Source organism: Oculina patagonica, chromosome 3, assembly GCF_052425735.1.
Source record: "Oculina patagonica isolate OP01 chromosome 3, crgOcupat, whole genome shotgun sequence".
NCBI lineage: Eukaryota > Metazoa > Cnidaria > Anthozoa > Scleractinia > Oculinidae > Oculina > Oculina patagonica.
In genome coordinates, this window is record NC_135760.1 from 18,137,660 (window position 1) to 18,155,974 (window position 18,315).

An 18,315-nucleotide genomic window follows, 5' to 3' on the forward strand; every position below is an offset into this window, starting at 1 on the left:
GCATTTTTAAAAATGTTTTGGGAATATAAAGATGGATTATTCAGCCACAAGTTGAAGTAGGAGAACCGAATAAAGTGCGCGCATGCGCGCGAATTTTGTCATTGGACACCTCAGCTGCTCACGCCGGCTCCAACGTTGTGCTCACAGTCAACTCTGTCTTAACGGACACCTCCATAAGACGGACACCTGGTGACGGTCCCTGCCGTTTTCCAGTCATTTTACTGTAACCAAACTCCCCATAAGACGGACACCTCTCTAAGACGGACAACGGACACTTTGAAATCATTAACAGACACTTGAGAAATGTTTTTTTTATCGTGCTTTATTAGTGAAAATACTTACAAACTTCGCAAAGTTAATTAGTCAATACTCTAAGGAGATACGTGTATACCACAAACAATGACGCTTTATTTATAAAGAGAGAGTTGACTGTACTGGAAAATCGGAAAAACGTAATGATCGTCTGTGACAGAATGAACATCATAAAAAGACAGGTTGCATAAATCATGCTCTTTAAAAAGCTCTCAAAGAAAGAAAATGTCTTGATTATAAATAAGTAAAACGGTCACTGAAAAGTTTCAACACCCCCCCCCCCCCCGCCCCTAAATTTTGGGCAACTCAGATAGAATATTTTCACTTCATTTGTTGGCCTTTGTTAGTGCAGAGTATAATTCTTGATTCTTAATTTTCGACTGTTTCGTAACGAAATTTGGGCAGCTTGTGAGAAATTTTGGGCAAATGGTTCACCGCCCTCCCTGGCAAAAAATATGCCTACCGGTATGCTCAAAGCTTCATACGTTGCATACTCACGGAAAAAATGTAATAACTGTTACCCTGATGAGTGATCTCACTGCTTTTTTAAACGTTTTCGATGCAAGAAAGAATAATATAAACAACGCGGCACCTCCACAGTTTTTCCGCTCCCCCACCCCAATAAATATCCAGCCCCCCTCCCACGGGCATTTTGCACTCTACCCAGATTTCGCTCGGCATTTCGCTCGCCTTCAGAAACCAAGATGGCGGCCCGTCGACCTGCAGAACGATCGACCTCTAGCACTACGACTTCACGGGAACATGGTCAAATATAGGAGACTGTGAACCGTCTAGCAAGGTTTAAAAACATGGCAGACAATGGAAGTGACAAGAATTTCAGTAGTATTACCGAGTGCAACGCTTTTTCGATAGCGAAGCGCCCTGTCCCGAAGAACCCGGAGAAGTTCGCATAATGAGAAATCACCCAAAAGTTGCATCTGTGCTGTTTTCTCCCTCTCGAACAACGCGTGGTGGTGACGGAAAATCAAACCCAAGTCTTTCTCGACGAGCCTGTACGCATCGCCTACGAGGAGAACGGTATTACTTACAAAATGACGTCACTGACCTCTTCAAAAAGCGGTCATACAAATACATGAAGTGAGTCATTTCCAGAGCGACAGATCAGAGCGATCCCCTTGAAATTTTGGTATTATACTAAAATTGCAAAAATTAATTTTTGCAAGGTTTAAGGTGAGAAATCTTACAATCCTTAAAGAGATCACGTTAGTTAAGTTTTGATTCAATAAGGGCTTAATTAGAATGGAACATCAATGGTTAATTTTGCATATTGTCATGATAAAGTGGAACAGTTTGACGTGCGTTTCAGTAAGCGGAATTGATTCACACTTCATCTGTTTATTTATTTATTTAAATTTGTTCCTTAGAAAAAAAAAAATCATGTTCTAACCTTAAAGGAGAAGTTCACTCCAGAATGGCCATTTATTTTCTTTACGCCAATAAAACGTTTATACAAAAATATGTTATTCACCAAAATTTCAGCTTTCAACGAGCGCTAAAACCCTACGAAATCTTTCTCTAAAGTAGCCCAAAATTCGACAACTGAACGCCGCCATCTTGGAGCTAGTAATGTATGCGTGACGTCAAAGAGCTCAGCCTGAAGTTTGAATACTCAAAACTCCTTGTTTTGTTTTGTTTGTCAAAATGCCTGTTTGTGCAGCTCCATGTTTCTCAAACAGAGCTCTAAGAGATACAAAAAACCTTTCACCGTCTTTCAATATCTAAAAGAAAAAATGCCAGAATGGATTATAAGAATGGGAGAAACGAAAAATTCCTGGCAAAGCGGACATAAATATTTGTGTGTTCCGAAAACTATACGGAAGACTGCTCGAAGAAGATCACAGATACAGTCTCCTGAGTGAAAATACCCACAAAAAAAGAAAGGCAGACGCAATACCAGCCAATGTTACGATTATGCTATTTCACTTTTTTACTTTATTTCAGGGAGATTTTTAATCAACCAAGAAACTCTCTTTTTGTTGTTACTCACTTTTTCTCGATTAACGCGGGTCCCCGATTAACGCCGGCCGTATACGCCGGCACTCCTTCCCGGGGGCGGATGGTCCGGCGTTTTAGGTAACATCAAGTTTTTTTAACTCACGAGTCGTCTCACTTGTTTTTTTATAATTTGGCCGGTGGATGGATGCTTAAGAAACAGCTGTTCGCGTTCATGTCGTCAATAGCGAAGGAGAGGACGTTTATTACCGCGAGAATTGGCGACATTGCCGTTTATGGACTAATTGTTTTTATTTTTTTATTGAAAAGGAGACTACGCGTGCGAAATCTTGAGTATGCACACTGCCAGAAAAGACACACATCCTCCACAATTCTTTCTTTTAAAATTTCTCTTTTTTCATATTCTCACTATTTTTTTTTCTTTTTCTTTTTTTTCACATTTTTACCCTATATATTTATTCATTCGCGCCTTTTTTCTTAAAGACTGCAGTTTGGCAGCCGCTATTTTTAAATTTTTAACCAGAGAACGTTTCTAAAACATTTTACTTTTTATGTTCTTTTTCACAAATCTTGATTGCAACATGCACGTACCGTATGCAATACTGCAACATTGGTAACATGATCATCCTCGGAGACCAGAGAAGAGTAGCGGGACGACGAGAAAAATCGAGGGTCCGAAGGATAGGTAATAATAGGTCAACCTGAAAAAGTTGCAGAAAATTGCACTCGATAATGAACTCGATCGGACCCCAATTTAATGCCATAACACACAAATATTTGTGTCCGCTTTTGAGCAATTGTTCTTTAAATATTGAAAGACGGTGAAAACGGAAATACCCCTTTTTGCCTTGGAGCTCTGTTTAAGCAAAATGGAGCTGCACAAACAGGCATTTTGACAAACAAAAGCCACTACAAAGAAACAAGGAGTTTGAAGTAATTAAAATTTTCCCGCTCAACTTCAGGCTGAGCTCTTCGACGTCACGCATACATTAACAGCTCCAAGATGGCGGCGTTCAGTTGTCGAGTTTTGGGCTACTTCAGAAAAGGATTTCGTAGGGTTTAAGCGCTCGTTAGAAGCTGAAATTTTGGTGAATAACATATCTTTGCATAAACTTTTTATTGGCGTAAAAAAAATAAATGGCCATTCTGGAGTGAACTTCTCCTTTAAATATGAACTTGTAAGACGCTAAATTTAATTTATTACATCACAAATTTAGTAAACCTTTGGGGGAGTCTTCTAAGCAGTTTAAAAGTGTGTGTGTGTATATGTGAGTGTGTTCTGAATAATAATACTAAGAGTGGTTTTCACTTGAGTGTCGAAAGTAACTTTTGTGCCACTTTCTTAGCCGATCAAAAGTAAAATCAAAACCAACTGTGACTTGCATGCACACGTTTTCTTGCGCTTTGTGCCGGCTACATGTGTTTGCTTTGAGTTTTGATTGGTTTACTGGATTGTCTGTGTCCTTTTTGTTTTACGCCACTCAATTGAAAACTGCTCTAATAATAATAATAATTATAACAATAATAATAATAATTATTTTAAATTATTTATATATCACTATAAATCAATTACAAGTCGGAAATGATATGAGAAATATTTAGTTAAAATATTAACCTATATAATAGTTAATTATTAATTTATTATTTATTTAGTATTAATTTAGCTTTGTTTGATTTTCAGTAGGAAATAAGTTTGGCAAGCCATCTAGGAAACAGCTTAACAGTGTCGATTTGTATTCTTTATTTTGTAGACTTTAGAAGTAGAACATACGCCATGTCCTTTGGTGAATACTCTGCGAACTCCAGCACTGGTAATCTATTAAATTATGTTGCTTTGTAGTTTGAACTTAAGTTTTACATGTAACAACAGAATAGTATTTAATACGTTAGCTTTTGTCAGTTTTTCCATGGATACCGTAAAATTCCGGTTATAAGCCCTGGGCTTATACAACTTCGTAAGGGTTTTTGGGTGGGCTTATAAGTGGAGGGGCTTATAAGCGGAATAAAAAAAACGTTCCGAAACGGGCCACGGGAGTGTTGATCGAAATACGTTGTTTTCTGGAGTTTTAAAATCTCAAAGGAGAAGAATATAATAATAATAATAATAATAATAATAATAATAATAATAATAATAATAATAATAATAATAATAATTTATTTCTAGTGCATTACATTAAAAATCTCAATGCCCTTACAAGTAAAAATATTTAAAATTACAATAGGATAAAATACTAAATTCTTAAAATCTAAAGTTCATTAAAAATATTAAAATTCATTAAAAAAAAAAATATTAGAACATGACAAAAGAAATGAATATGGTAGCTGCTTTCTGAGCCATATGATTTCTTAAAACTTATAATAAATTTATTATAAATGGCTGGTAAGTAGTTGGTTTGTGGCAGTCAAGATTAATACCGGTAATTATATCAATTTGTGTTTTGTTTTACAGCATCAAAGGGTGGTGCCTCAGAGTATAAAAGACTTTGTGGCTGTGTTAGGAATAATATTAAAGCAATCAACAAAAATGGTAAGATAGTAAGATAGTAAGATAGTAAGATAGTAAGATAGTAAGATGGTAAGATAGATGGTAAGATAGCTAAATACACTAAGATGGTAAGATAGCTAAATACACTCTTACTAGCTGCTATGTTTTTTATCAGGTTGATTTTCCATATAAAGTACACGTACACTTTCACTTACATGAAAAGTGGTATATATATAAATTATATGTTGATTAAAAAAAGATTATCTTTAGACATGGATATCGATAGTAGATGGTGTTTAATTAGATTTAGTTAACAGTTAACTTGATATTAATATTTTGGACATTTATAGTTGAAAAAATCATTTCTTATTGATTACAGCACACTTACCTTCCATCTTTGACAAAAGTAGTTGACACATTGACTTCGCTCTGCGGTTTTTATGACAAATTTACCACTAGTTTTTAAATTTCATGACTGTCTGCTAAAATACCCCCCTCCCCCCCATCCAATGTTGTAAAATGGTAGCAAAGGACTCCTAGAAACAAACTATAACATTGATTGGGGGGAGGGGGGTTGGAAAGGTGGGGCAAAAGGATGAAATTGGTCCATATAACAATAAAAAGGGCGTAAATTGACAATGGTCAACTTCAATGATTGTTCACTACTTTTTTATGACGCCAGCTTTTTTCCAGTGTTCTTTCCAAGCATGTCACTCAACCTGTTCTCAGTGAGTCTTTGGTGAGCAGAAGACGACTGACTAACAGTTGGAGATGACTGACAAATAGGCTTTTTCATAGCATATAGCTCTAGTACATGGTTAAGCTCAGATCTACCAACCCTCCAAGTTGCAACCATTTTAGGCACCATGGCGACTAGGATTTTGGAACTGGTGTCTAGATTGTAGTCACGAATAAGTTGCCATCCTGGGGACAACAAGACTGCTCCGGAGCTGAGCAGCAATCATCCCAACTTTAGAAAAACTGCTTTGTATATATATGACTGGGGACCAGTACCACAACATTTCTGGGTTTTGTGAACTGATCTTTGTGTTCTTTTCTTTTTTTTTTAGTTTTTCCAAGGAAAAATTTGCATAAAATTTTGTTTTATTAACACTTTTTGGCGGGTAGATTTACAGATCTGATAGTAATTTTTGGCAACTAAAACTTTCTACCACAACATTTCTGGGTTTTGCAAATTGAACTTTTTGTTCTTTTTGTGTGTTTTTTTAGTTTTTTCAGGGAAAAATTTTGCAGTAAAATTTTTTTTATTAAACACTTTTTGGCGGGTAGATTTACAGATCTGATAGTAATATTTTGGCAACTAAAACTTTCTACCACAAGACACTTTACTCTCATGATGCCTCTCTCCACCCAGGTGTATAAATGGGTACCGGCGACATAATGCTGGGAGGGAACCCTGCGATGGACTAGCATCCCATTCAGGGGGGAATAGAAATATTCCTAGCTGCTTAATGCTATAGAAACCGGAATAAGCTCCGGCAGTATGGGCCGCTTGGCTCGAGGCTTCCCTTATACTTATATATATTGGAGGGTTGTCTACCTCAACAAATTATCTAACTTCCTTGAAACTCCAGACACAAGAAAACACCTTCAGTCTTACAATATGTAACATAGCCATGCATGTCACTTTCTGCTATGACATTGAACTTAAAATTATTTGCTGCTTGTTGAATCAACAGTGGCCACAATTCAAAAGCTTGTGGACAAACTGGGCACCTCAGAGGATAAATCACAACTGCAGAGCAAACTGTAAGTTATGACTTCAAATCAGTTTTCCTTTGACTAGACAAGATCTACATTTAAAACATATTCTGTAGTATCAACCCTTCAAGTTAAGACCATTTTAGTTGCCATGGTGACTAAAATTTTGGAGTTGGCGACTACATTGGAACCAAAGTCGCCAGCCTGGCGACTATAATTGATCGAGAAGAAGGATTGAAAGCGTGAGCTTAATTTAGAGACTAAAATTTTTCAGTGGTGACAATAATTACCAAACTTGAGCAGTGCACGTGGGTGGCCAAATGGCCACTAAGAAAAAATTGAAATAAACTTGGAGGGTTGAGTATAACAGCTCTTGTAAGCTTGCATTTAGTCTTCTAGTGTAGTTCTGTTGTTTGTTCTATTGTTCTCTTGAGGGGTAGTGAGTCATTCATGTGAAACCCTGTAAGAGCTGCTACGTATTGACCCCAATTTTAAATTATAGTGCTTACAAATGCTACAATGTTGTTATTTTAGACAACAGACAGAACAGGCTACACAAAGACTTGCCAAGGAGACCCACTCCTACTTAAAGCAGCTGCCTCATCTGTTTGGAGATTTACCATCAGATAGAGTATGAAATGCATTTATTTATTGTAAAAATTAATACCTTTAAGGGCCCATTACAGTATCTCGTTGCCAAGCTACGCGGTTGCCACGCAAGTGCAATTTTATTTCCGGTTTTCTCGCATTCGTGATTCAGCTTAGCGGCAAAATTTTACGCGAGTTTAGTTCCCTTTCGGTTAGAATCATATTCCAATGACGGAAATTTGTTCTGCAGTAAAAGCAAACTGGGTAAATTGAAATAAAAAAAAGATTGTCATACTAAATGATTGCAAAACATATACGAAGCCTGAAGCAAGTATCCGAAACTGCCGAAATATTTTTAAAAGTAGTGCCGATGCATTCAGAAAACATGCGAATGTGCGATGCTACCGTATTTTCATCAGTTTCCCCCTTCAGCTCACTGAAGAAATCTGTGAAAGCTACTGGCAAAAATTAAAGCATTGTCACTAGAACTAAACGAAGCTCAGAAAAAAAAAAAACAGCGATTCATTTCGTTCGCGAAACGAAGGTAATACAAATGTATAATGCTTACGCAGTTACCCCAGAAATGAATAAACTCGATTTATCTGCCGTAAATTGTTTGCAGAAACTGCTGATTATGATTCGTACAGCAGTCTAACCACAGGACAAATTCAGTAAGGTACAAAACTGCGAAAACTAAACTATATAAAACACCTGTATAAAAACATTTCAGCTTACAAACGTTAACTATTTATTCAAGCGAACTATGAATTGTAGCCTCCTTGACAAAACATAACTTAATTACGCCGTTTACGCTAATTCGCAAATTACAAGCCGAAAATAAAGAAACTCACACTAAACTCTTTTAATACTTACGACCGCCTTTGTTTACATTTGTCTTAGCCTCTACATGTTAGTTGAGCGACAGTAAACGTTGTTAAAGCTGTCCGAATACAAGCAAGAAGTAAAGTTTACCGTGTCAAAAAATTATAGTTTTTGAAGCGTACGTGAGCGGGAGGAAAGCCAACTTAGTGCAGCAATGTCAATTACGATGATTTCAACCAATCATTCACCGTATAATTTTACTTCCGGTACGGACAAAAATGCGAGTTTTTCTCGGAAGGAAAAAACCGTACCTTCTGTTTTTTGCAGTAAATCGAAAGAAAATACATTTTTCTTTAAACGTAAGCATGCGTTTTCGGAAAATCAAAACAACATTAAAGTTGTGTTCAAAAACGTGGTCAAAAGAACACATTTTCTTTACTTATTTTTCAAGTTTTTGTGCTAATGGAAAACGCATGCTTACATTTTTTAAGATAAACGTACTGATTGACATAATACTACAAACTATTTAATGAGACCGTAAGTTTCTTGCGTAAAACTCAGTTTTTTGTTCTGGGTCACGTGACATTAGACGTGCACCGATGACGTCATCAACTGACTTGCAGTCGTACTCTAAAACTCCTGTCTAAATTTGGTTAATTAAAAGCAAAGATATATAAAGTTACAGCCAATTGAAATCTCCCTAGCAACGGCCCCAAAAGATACTGTAATGGGCCCTTAAAAAGATGATGTAAAGCTACCATCATATTTACTCGAAAAAGCGTTGTGAGGGCCTTGGGCATTGCATTTTTTGGTGGCAGCCCTGATTAAAAACTAATTACCTGTTTATAGGATATGTATCAAGACAGATAGAGGGAAACACCCAAACTCATATAATTGTCTCTCTTTTTTATATAGCAACAAAGAAAACTACAAGTGAAAAAGCTAGAGGAAAACTTTACTACAGCATTGAACAGCTTTCAGAGGGTTCAGCAGGTAAGTAAGAGTCCACAGTAAAATAATATATTATATGATTATTGAGTAATCTGCACGATTGGCAGAACATTGCTACGATTGATGCATTTCCAGTTCCTGAATCACTGTTTTGACTTGCTTAAAACAGGTTGCAGCTGAGAAAGAGAAAAAATCTGTTTCACTGGCCAGATCGATGTCCGCAGGGATGCCAACTCCAAATGTAAGTGTACCTGTACTGTAGACATATTAAGGGCATATTAACCAATAAAAGTATACAAGACATAACCAAAAAAAGTATTTTGTGTGTTTTGTTGGGTAAATGTAATAGACATTTCGGAGCGTGATGGCTGAAGAGGCTGTAGCTGTAAAACTCCAATTTTCATGGCATGCATGCAATGTTAATAGGTTTTATTATTACTACTGTGTCCGCCTGGATGGGAAATGCTAATCCTTCACAGGCTGCCCCAGCATTTAAGTGAGCTCTATTTGCCCTAATCATTTGCTAGTAGCCAGAGATACCGGTAGTTACTTTCAGAATAACATATCCATCGTGGGCTTCAATAACAGATAAACAGTTCTCCAGCCATTTCTTGTGTTCATCTGGATCTCCCAATCCAGGATGTACAATTTACAGCATTTTCCTTATATTTGTTTTATTAGTTAATTAACCTGTGAATGACAGTGTCAGTAATAATTGAAATCAACATAACTGTATACTAATGATTAATGTTTTGCAGCGAATGGGTGAATATAGTGATGAGCATAGTTCATTATTGGCAGCTAACGACAGGTATTTAGTTAATATTGTATTAAGCAATAAAATCATAATTGCTTGATATGATTCACATGAAAAAAGTTCTCACTTACTCATTGTTCTGTGGGTCACTTAATCAGTCATGACTGTTAAACCAACTGAGGTTTTTATTAATAATTTGATTGATTGATTGTTTGATTGATCGATTTATTGATTGATTGATTGATTGATTGTTTAGTTAACTTCCTTTGTAGAACTGGTAGGGAAATCCAAGCACAAGCAGAAGATGAAGTCTCATTCAAATTGATTGAAGAGAGGGAAAGGGCCATAAGACAACTTGAGGTATAACAAAAACACATGTCATTTACCCTCAGTATTATTGCTGGTTCACTACTGATGGCCAATGTTGCTTAAAATTCAAATCAGTACAGATATACAGAAATGATTTACTCAAGAGAAGTGAGACTAATAAAATGACCATTTCAGTGTGTAAACATACACTGTAACCTTCTCAAAACGAACTTTTGCTGCAATATGAATCTTCTCTTTCAATAATTATAAAATATAACTTAACCCTCTCACTGCCAAAGTCGACTTTTGTCGACATTTGGAGGAGCAGTCAATGAACCACTTGTGACCTCATCAATTTGATAGTCAGCAGATTTTGGTGATAAGCATCTGATAGAGCTAGGTTTGACCTTTTCACAGAACTATTCATTTTGCGTATCAGTCGCAACTTGACAGAGCTGATCGAGAAAAAGTCAATCACTTTTTGGTGCAAAATCGGTGCTTAATTAAACAGGCCAAAACACCTGAAATAGATCAAGGTCCTCTTTTCAGGTTTTACCAATGTTTTAATCAAAACTTCAAATTCCAAATTTTGGCTTATGCGCCAAATTTTGGCTTATGCGCATGCGCCAAAGTACAATTTTGTACATTTGTCCATGGAATCTTCATCAAAATCTTGCTGCATTGTGGAGAGGTGCTTTTTAAGCAAAGTTAAGGGAAATTCAGGATCGTAGTTCCAAAAATTCAGTTTAACTGTAATAAAAACCCTGTTTTTGGAGAAATTTGGCCCTAAAAGGGTTAAGGTAATTCCCCCAAACTGGCGGCTTTTCTTTACAGCTGGACCTCGCTGGAGAGGTAAATCATTATTTTCTGGTAAACCTATCTTTTTTCTGTTGGTTTGAATTGAGTATATACATTCAGTAACTTAATTCTTTCTGTAGGATAAATATGGAACAATTCTCTGAGTGTAGAATGTAGAATGAATGTAGAATTTAGCAAGCCATTGTGACTATAATCATTGTGATATTGTTTAACAATTATAATTTATTGGCCAAAGGTGAAGTGATTACTCGATAATAATCACCAAGCCTGAGGTGAATAATTGTTTAGTATAATTTTTAGAGGCGTTTATCAAGAACTGAAAATTAACAATAGAAAACAAAAAAACATCAAACACATTAGTGCTGGCTTAAACCTGTTCAATTCTTTGATTGAAATAAACGGAACAAAACAAACACTACGAGGAAGATAGATTTCCGGTACCTTTGTTTAAATGTTTGTGGCTTAATGTTTGCTCAATCGATGTGACTGAGTTTCTCATGGCCGAGTGCGATCTCCAAAACCACCGTGTTTACAATAAATTCTAATGCCTTGAGAACCATCTCTGGAAACTATTTTTAGTCCAAAATCCTTGGAAGTCAATTTGCAAAATTTCCAATGTTTTAAAAATCCATGACTTGGAGTTGTTTCTTCCAAATGTTTACTTGCCAGGATGTCAGAGTTGGCATGGCTTTGTAACTAAGCCTTCAAATGCCTCTCGCCGAGTTTCTTGACCAATCAGAATTCCCCAGTTTTTATAATCACCTCTGAAATTATACTAAAAGGAATATAACATGTAGGTAAAATAAGGTGCTGTTGCTCCTAAACGTGCAGGGGCACCCCCCCGTTTTTGTTTCAAAATTTAAGTTCCTATAACATAAACAATCAATTTTAGGCAAAATTTGACAAAAATCGCCGCAGGTTCCCTTTCATTGGAGCGACCTTAATTACTAAATTTGTTTCAAATAACAGAATGATAGTCTTTTTGCTGAAACAGACACTGTTATGTTACAATTACCATGATAGTATACAACTGTGTATGTGTAATATTCTCTGCTTTTACTCATCTAGGATGATATTGTTGATGTCAATGAAATTTTCCGAGATATGGCCACTTTGGTTAAGGAACAGGGTGACATGATAGGTACAGTAAGAACTTTGTTTTATTTGTTTCTAGGTACCTTGTAGTATAGGAAAAGTCTGTTACAGCATCATTTACACGACATTATTTTGTTTTGAGGGATCTAGCTACAAAAACACTAGGCCGTATTTTAGCAAGCTCAACTGCCTTTTCTGCGGGTATTGGCAGCTCTAAAAGTATATCCAAGTCTTTGTTTTTGTACAAAATTTCATCTGGATTTTGGTTCTCTTTCAGCCGGTGAAAAAAGCAGGCAACCTTCTCTTAGTGAATCTGATTTGCTTATGTTGTTTATTTGGGTAGCCATGTACTTCATTTTATGTTATTCTTTTTTGTCTTGTAAATTTAATTTAATTTAGGGACAAACAAATAAAGTTGTTGTAGTGACATTCCTGAATGACATGTGGTTTTATATCGGGGGGGGGGGGCACTTCCTATAAATGGGCTAATGGGGATGTGCCGCTGGATGGGGTAGCATTTTCACGACTGGACTGACTATAATGGGGTCGCCTTTTCAAGCACATTTTATAGGGTGACTAGAATGGGGTCACACTTTTCCGGGATTTTGAGAGTAAGAAAAGCAAATGAGAGAAAAATGTACCAGAATGTGTATAGTGTAGTTGTAAAGTAAAGTGTGTTTTCATTCAGTTTATTAAATGTGTCAATTCATTTTAGAATGACTTAGTTAAAAGGATTTATACGGTAGAGGCAAAAGCAGAAAGTGACTAAGTTGGGGTCGTGAAAATTACATTTACCCAAAAGTGACTAAGATGGGGTCTATAATTGGCCATAATATATGACTCTAATGGGATAGGGGTTCTGAGAGACCAGCAGCACATACCCAACAAAGATTGACCCAAGTACCCCCCCCCCCCCCGGGGGAGGGGGGTTATACTAGCCACACAAGAGTGTCATTGCCCAAGTTTGCAAGATGGAAACATGTCTCTGGTATTTCCTAAAAGGGCTACTGATGGGAAAAAAAATACAATCTGAACATTATCACTGATTGACACAAAATTCATCATTCATGGCCATTGTCCAATGACTGACTGTCTCCCATATTTGCACCTTTTTCCTCTTGCCTGCATGATGACACATTTTGTTCTAGCAACCACCTTGCACTCTTGGACTCAGTCTTGAGTGTGTTTATGGGCAAATGACGAGAAAAGCTAATCCTGATTTTATTTTATTTTTTTGCAGACAAAATTGAGGCATATGTAGATGGCCCTGGAGGCAATGTTGATGTCGAGACTGCAATGGATCAGTTAGCTAAGGCTAGTCAATACCAGGTACTGTCTTTTTTTTACGTTTTATAGTATAGGCATGCAATGCATCCTTACTTACATACTACTCACTATACCAACTACGTTATTGTTACCTATTTTCGCGGGAACTTAATTTCGCGAAAATGGAACGGGCATATTTCGCGGAACTTAAATTTCGCGATTTGGCCAGAAAAGTACGATCAAAGGAACTAAATTTCGCGAAAGTTGTCAAAATACTGGTCTGCATTAACAAACAGTAAGTCTCAAAACTGGCACAACTGATTTTAATTTTCCACAGCAATTGTTTCCAATGACACTGAACAAAACCATACAACAAAACGAAACTTAAAAACTTAAAACAGTTTGGCATGTTCCGGTGTTTCAAGGCAGAGCTTCTTTTGACGACTGTACCAAGATAACTATGTACTAGTAAACTAACGGCAACTTTGATTAGTCATGACGCGTTATATAGAAGGGTATTAAAGTTCGCTTCATTATTTTTTGCGAGAACCTTTCTTCGCGGTCTGTAATTTCGCGATTTTTTGAAAATCGCGAAAATCGCGAAAATGAGGTCCCGCGAAAATAAGTAACAATAAGGTAGAATGAAGGGCCCAACAAACGAACTACTTTTACTCCAGTCTGTTATACACTAAGAGACAATGTTGTGTCCTGACGGTCTTTGTCCCAGATCTGAAGTCAGGTTTTTGAAAAGCCACCAGAATCACAGGCACAGTCAATGTGGGAGGCTACAACTGCAATTTTTTTAAAGGATCTGATCAAACGTTATTTTTTTTCTTCTCAGAAAGCAGCAAGGAGGAAGTGTTGCATTCTGGTACTGGTGTTAATTGTTGCTGCCACTGGACTGAGTCTCATCATTTATTTTTCGGTCAGGAAATAAATTTTGAGATATGGCTTTAGAATTCAAGTTATTTTGTCAAGGAAATAGATTTAATATAATTGTAAATTCTATAAACACAGACTGAAGCTGTCAGAATGGATGACCCACTATGTGTTTTCTAAACATAGTTCTCAAACTCTTAACTAATTCATCAAAAGAAAGAAAATCATAACTGTGATGGAGGATATCCGGTCTTAATTAGCAAAGATTTTTATACGATTTGATTTCTCTGTTTACTCCGTAGTTTTAGTTTCAATTGAGTAGTTATACCAAACGCTCAGGACAGTGATTCATCAGCTATCCAAACACCTCAAATTTTGTCACAAATACTCCGCTGCGCGTCGTATTTTCAACTCTCTTCTCGGTGTTTGGATATCCTGATGAAACACTGCCTCTCGTGTTTGATATATCACTTACAGCCCCATGATACGTTTTACATGCCTGCATTTTATAAAAAGAAATAAAAGAAATGTTGCTTGTGTTAAATAATATACCTGAAGCAAACACAAAGATTTTGCTTGGGAGAACTCGAGTGTAAACCAGGGCTCGCCTTTGTTTTGGGTTCACAACACCTTTCGAGTTTGCACTTGCATGTGTTTTTTATTTCTTATAAAATATAAATTGAAAGAAAAATATTTTCTATTTCTTAGATAGACCAAGTTTCAACCTCTTGAATTGCAAGAGAGAAACGTATAGCAGCTAGAATTTTATACAGTTACATATTTACAGTCAGTACATAAATGTTTGGTGTAGCACATAATTATTTATAAGCAAATACTGAAGTAGCCACTCAAAAGCATAATTGTGCGAATTCTTGAATGCGCTGTTTTGTGGCATAAAACTAAACAACACGGAGAATATCGCTAAAGTTGATTTGTAACAGTAGTAATCTGAACTGACACGAACGATTGATATTACCACCATTTGTGACTGATGAAGGGGTTATTCCTGAAACTCTCCGCTGGAATAAAGAACATCAGCATTTTTTGAAAACTTTGCTAATAATGACTACAATAATGCTGCACAGCAACTTTTCATTTATTTTAACATTCTCACTGAGATTGGCCAATGTCAACTAAGTGACCCTCTGTTTGTTTTCCTATACTCTCGTACCCAGAACGATTGTCGCTGGTTAAATGGCGACATAAATAACTACCTTATTCTCACTAAATTTCGCGAGTACTTAATTTCGCGAAAAATCAAGAGCCATATTTCGCGAGTACTTAATTTCGCGATTTTGAGAGGAAGGTACAATTGGAGTGTATTAAATTTCGCGTTTTTTATGTATTCTTCATTATGAAGCTTTGAGCTCGAAACTGTAACAACATAATTAATATGAAAGTCATCGTAAAAACAGCAAACAAAACAATATACACATAACAAAACATAAGGTATTCAACAGTCTTAATCCCTAACAGGTTCATCTATGACTGCAAGAGCGAGATTTTGAGGAACTTGGCGGCAGAGAACAGTCCGAACAGTGTAGCCTGCGTGGCCGGCGTTCAAAGAGGAAGGAGAAGGGGAATGCCGGCCACGCAGGCTAGAACAGTGCGACTGATAGAGTGGGAGATAACTAATGGATAAAATTTCTAAACATGAAGCTCAGACATGTTAGATTAACTAATAAGACACATCAAGTTTCATTATTTTTTTTATATTATCAGTAGGATATTAAATTTCGCGATTTTAAAGTTCGCGTGTCCTATATTTCGCGAGTATTAAATTTTTTCAAAATCGTGAAAATCGCGAAATTTAATACTCGCGAAATAAAGTGAGAATAAGGTATTTGGAGACACAATCAGACAAAAACCCCTGCAATAATTCCTGCTACAACTCGGAGCCCCTCTCAGGAGTCTTTGGGAACAAGGAAACATGGCCATAAAAAAAAAATTGGGAACAAATGAACAAAACAAAAATAAAGCTTAAGCTGGGCACACCGTAACAAAACCTGTGTTTCTGATATTTTAGGGATAGGGGATCACAAAAATCGACAAAATCAGGGAACAAGGAAAATGTTTTAAAGGAACACGAACACCACCCCTCCCCATAAGGTATTCATTCGTGTGGATAGCCCCAACAGGTGACTCGTCGCGCAGTGCATTCCCTCGGGAGGAATTTTGTTTTGCTTTATCTTTTTTTTCAAAAAAGGTGTTGGCCCTCCCTTGCGATTTATTACAAATAAAACTCCTGACCCCCCCCCCCCCACCTTAAGGTGACTGACAAACCTGAAGTGCAACCCTCCCTTCTATAACCGCAATTTTATGAAGCAGTATCACGATGCTCCGAACAATAAGAAACACTGTTCCAGGTCATAGCTATGTTGCTAAACTAGCTGCCTTCGAAGAGGAGCAGTGCGAGAAAGGGGAATTGTATATGGAGTACAGAAAAATATCTTGCCAAGAGAAAAACGGCGAGCTATGCGAACTGACTGTCGCCACTGTCGAGTTGTGAGTCCTTCTCCAGCGACGCAAACTCCACGACTCTATTCCGATTACAACAAACTTCCCGAATTTCACTACCTACCAAGTACGAAAACAACTAACTAAGGAAAAGAAAAAGGTTTAATTAGAGGCAAAGTGGAAATCAAAATGTTTAACCAGAGTGGCTTTCTTACAATATACATCACTTACGAGTCCATTTCCAAACGGCTCCCCCCACTTTCCTTTCCTTCATATGCTCCTATGATTCCACCTAAACGCTCATGGAGTTGTACAAGCATAGGGCTGATAACCGGCATTTTACCTTAACGTGGCGTAGGGCCTCCACAGACCCTGTGCGTGGTCTTCAGATGCGAAAATAACGGGTAGTTATCAGGAGTTGTACATTAAAACCTTTGTTATATTTTACCGTAATTATATCAGAATATCGGTCCTAAAATAAATACTTGTCCTTTTTTGGCGCAGCGGCCCAAAAATTCGTGTAGCTTGTAACCCATCAGTTTGTACCGTTCAACAATACGTACATCTACAACAGAATTCCCCGGGGGGGGGGGGGTGGTACTCCCGTAAATTTCGGATAGGGGTATGTCGCGAAGGTTCTTAAACCCTGACCCTATTCCCTATTTAAGGATAACGAAAGCAAAAATTGATACCTTTTTAAGGCCCAAAACCGAAAAATGACACCCTATTCAAGGGGAGGAGAAGCGTTCCGTGACGACCCAAATAACGGCTAACCGTTCACAGCAAAACACAAATCTTTATAAAATTGCTTTACTAATACTTGAACAGAAAGCTCAATTTTAAAATACCTTTTTTTTTTCGTTTAGCTGTGCGTTTAGTTTAGCTGATAGAAATTAGGTACCCTATCTAAGGATCACACCGGGAACACAATGCCAAAAGAAACAGAAGTGTTACCCTATTTAAGGACCGAGAACCTCAAAAACAATACCCAATCCAGTGGCACATACCAATATAGCCCACATATGGGAGTACCCGCCGGGTGAAATCACTGGCTCTTCTACAACTTTACAACTCTAAATTCATGACATGACGGACAAATTTCTCCTTAGTTTGAATTCTGGAACTGCATGAATGAAAAAATACAAACAGTCGTCGATACTCCAGCGTCTTCGAGTAATATATACGCTGAAATGAAGTCTTGCAAAGCGAAAACTTACTCGAATTTGGCTGTTTGCAGTTTAGCAAACAAGGAAGTTTGTTGTGGGCGAATTTTTACCCAACGGACTCAAGCATTTCGTTTTGGATTTTTGTAAATAGTTAGCAGATAGGCAAATTCCTGTAATAAAATGTTTTATTCACATTTCCAAAGTGGCTGTAATTACTTAAGGCGCTTTTCATTTGTTTGAACTAGCCGGCCTGTTTTGAAATCGAAATGGGCCTTTTCCACGAGATTCCCCCACAATTCCACCATAACAGTGTATAATATTTATGTATTGACTGATTTGACAAATCTGACTAATAACGGAATTCTAAATTCTGTTCTCGAATATACCGGTCTGGCCGGCCAGTTCTGACAAATGAAAACCGCCCTTATTAGTCTGACGAAAGTTTTCCGTGTAAAAAGACTCGGAACATAACATTATGTTCGCTTGAAGTTGCACGTGCAATCCACACAGAATCGGGAATTGGGAATTGGGTTGGCATACGAGTAAGAATAAAACCCTTCGAAAGGCAGTAAAGAGTAACCACGTCGCCGGATAAAACAAAATCACTTTGATCAAATCGTACCAAACTTAGTTCTCCATTTCCTATCATTTTGCTTAAGAAGTCTGGGAGCTCAGACGGACAACAGGCAGGATACATAAAATAACAAAACCTA

The 18,315-nt window shown here is 37.2% G+C and overlaps 1 protein-coding gene across 1 annotated transcript; it reads left to right on the forward strand.

Moving 5' to 3' along the window:
- The first annotated feature begins 1,011 nt into the window (after positions 1 to 1,011).
- Positions 1,012 to 14,668, forward strand: LOC144645424 (syntaxin-7-like). Its single transcript, XM_078505003.1, has 12 exons — positions 1,012 to 1,503; positions 4,038 to 4,097; positions 4,736 to 4,813; positions 6,472 to 6,541; positions 7,028 to 7,124; positions 8,819 to 8,896; positions 9,024 to 9,095; positions 9,613 to 9,665; positions 9,884 to 9,971; positions 11,808 to 11,880; positions 13,075 to 13,163; positions 13,942 to 14,668. The coding sequence occupies exons 2-12, from the start codon at positions 4,061 to 4,063 to the stop codon at positions 14,035 to 14,037; spliced, it is 831 nt and encodes a 276-aa protein (XP_078361129.1). The 5' UTR covers positions 1,012 to 1,503; positions 4,038 to 4,060; the 3' UTR covers positions 14,038 to 14,668.
- Positions 14,669 to 18,315: the final 3,647 nt, after the last annotated feature.